The 2,377-nt window shown below is 63.4% G+C and overlaps 1 protein-coding gene across 1 annotated transcript in view; it reads left to right on the top strand.

The window, feature by feature from the left end:
• KIAA0100 (KIAA0100 ortholog) overlaps positions 1–1,957 on the top strand; it is a 12,213-nt gene extending 10,256 nt beyond the window's left edge. Inside the window, 6 exon segments of the mRNA XM_035900637.1 lie at positions 1–46; positions 126–261; positions 464–588; positions 931–1,032; positions 1,135–1,269; positions 1,483–1,957. The exon segment at positions 1–46 is cut by the window's left edge and continues 173 nt beyond it. Of these exon segments, the coding sequence (XP_035756530.1) occupies positions 1–46; positions 126–261; positions 464–588; positions 931–1,032; positions 1,135–1,269; positions 1,483–1,665 (727 nt within the window). The 3' untranslated portion in view covers positions 1,666–1,957.
• The last annotated feature ends 420 nt before the right edge of the window (positions 1,958–2,377 follow it).

Genomic DNA, 2,377 nt, shown 5'->3' with positions numbered 1-2,377 from the left:
GGTCCGGCCGCCTGTGGGAGGCATCTCCATCAAGGAACACTTCGAGGTGCCAGGGTCAGGCCGGGAGGTGGCAGGGTCCCCACGGGCAGCGTGTGCCTGGCTCTGACGTGCCTCTCTCCCTGCAGGTGAACGTGGTACCGCTCACTATCCAGCTCACCCACCAGTTCTTCCACAGGATGATGGGTTTCTTCTTCCCCGGCCGCAACATGGAGGAGGAAGAGGTGGGGGATGAGGAAGACAAGTCCAAGCTGGTGACAACAGGTGAGATACTCATGGTCACCCTCCTCCCTGGCACCCGAGCAATGTCTTTGAGCAGCTCTGGCTGCGTATCCAGGATATGTTTGTGGGCAGCTGCTGGCAGGCCCTGCATCAAGGTCTCCCCTGTGGGGAGCAGGGAGGGGTCTGGGTGACGGCTAACCCTCAGCCGGGCACCAGCCACCGCCTCCCGCCCTGTTTGTCCCAGGGATCCCCGTGGGGAAGCCACGGCAGCTGATCGTGGCCGATGACTCACTGGGCCCAGGGAAGGGAGTCGCTCAGGGACTGAACCGGACATCGGGGGTCAGAAGATCATTCCGAAAAGCACCCGAGGTACCTGCTGCTGCCTTGAGGGGGGAATCTGGGAGAGCTCTGATGTGGAGCCAGTCTGGTTTCGCTCGGCTGCAGGGCTGGGCAGCCATGTCCTCCCCTGTTTGCCTCTCCGTTTTCTCCTGCTCCCTCCCACCATGAGGATTTGCATCCTTTACAACCAAGCACCTGCACGCTTTATGTGATCCCTGCAGCATCTCATTTTCCTAACACCATGCCAGAACAGCTCTCACCTCTCCCCGGTGAAGCAATGCCATGGCCTAGTGCCCAGCTGTCCCTTCCCTGCTGGTTCCTGGCTGTGTCCCCTCTCCTTCCCTTCTGCTCATGGCTCCTGCTCTGTCCCAGCATCCTGTGGATGACATCGACAAGATGAAGGAGCGCGCAGCTATGAACAACTCCTTCATCTACATCAAGATCCCACAGGTGCCACTCTGTGTCAGCTACAAGGTGCGGGGACAGTGGGATGGCGTGCTGGGGAGGGGACAGCCCCTCCGGCTGGGGGGTGGCCTGGGGCATCGTCCCACGCTGCCTGGCACCCTTGTCACCCAGGGCGAGAAGAACAGCGTGGACTGGGGTGACCTGAACCTGGTGCTGCCATGTCTGGAGTACCACAACAACACATGGACGTGGCTGGACTTTGCCATGGCGGTGAAGAGGGACAGCCGCAAAGCCTTGGTGGCACAGGTACGTGGGACCCCGTACCGCCGGTGCCTCCTTCCAGCTCGCAGGGAGGCTGCTGGAGCTGCTCTGCCCAGGATGGAGGTGGTAACCCCGTGGCAGGCAGCAGGTTCTCCAGAGTTGGAAGCAGCCGCACTAGCCCAGCAGCTCGGGCTCTCACCCATGCCGAGGGGTTTGGGTGCGGCCATGGGGTGCTGAGCCCCCTAAATCCTGGGGCAGGTGATCAAAGAGAAACTACGCCTGAAGCCGGCAGCGGGCGCGGAGGCCCGGGGGAAGCTGGAGAACAAATCAGACGGGACCATCCAGCAGCAGGAAGAGGACGAGAAGGCGCGTCTGCTCATAGGGCTGAGCGTGGGTGAGAAGAATCCCAGCAAGAAGTCGATCTTTGGCAGGCGCAAATGACGGCAGCACCCGGCTGGCCGGGAAGGGACTGGGGCACCCTGTGCTCCCGCCTCCGGAGGGGCACCCCTATGGTGAGGGGGCCGCGCTGCTCGGTGCGGCGATGCCTGAGGAGGGGGTTAGACATGCGCGGGCCCTTGGCAGTCCTGTCGCTGCGGGGCAGGGATGCAGCAGCCCAGGGATGTGGGGCGCAGCGTGCTCCGGGGCTGCTTTGCTGGGGCTGTGCTGGTGCTGGGCCCGGTGAAGCATCAGGATCGCTCCAAGCTGGGAGAAAGGGGAACGGGAGAGAGTTTAAATAAAGAGTTTTTAATTTGGACTTGTTACTTGCCTCTCCGTTTACGCCGCAGTGCCGGCCTCGGCACGTTCCCACTCTCACTGCAGCTGTGGCGTCACCCCCTGCCCTTCCCTGGAGGGTGCTTAGGGCACCCACTTTGGGGGCTCAGGGCTCCCTTGCAGTGTCTGCATCGCCCCAGGCTCAGCCCTGGTGCTTGTCCCTCTCGGGTGGTCTCTGTGTGCCCCTTGGGGCCCGGGGCTCAGCCGTGACTGTGGGTACCCCACCCCAGGGCAGGGGGGCTGCGGCAAGCGGGGGTGCAAAGGGAGGATGCATGGTTGAAGAGGGAACCCCAAAGTGTGCAAGGGGGGGCCCAGAGGGTCTGCCCTGCCCAGAAGCGGGGCGGGGGGTTGGAACCCGTCGCGGGTGGGCATCCCGGGGTGC

This window comes from Egretta garzetta, unplaced genomic scaffold (assembly GCF_000687185.1).
Source record: "Egretta garzetta isolate BGI_Z169 unplaced genomic scaffold, ASM68718v1 scaffold108, whole genome shotgun sequence".
Lineage (NCBI taxonomy): Eukaryota > Metazoa > Chordata > Aves > Pelecaniformes > Ardeidae > Egretta > Egretta garzetta.
Note: the sequence above shows the minus strand (reverse complement) of the source record. Positions and strands in the feature narration are given on the sequence as shown.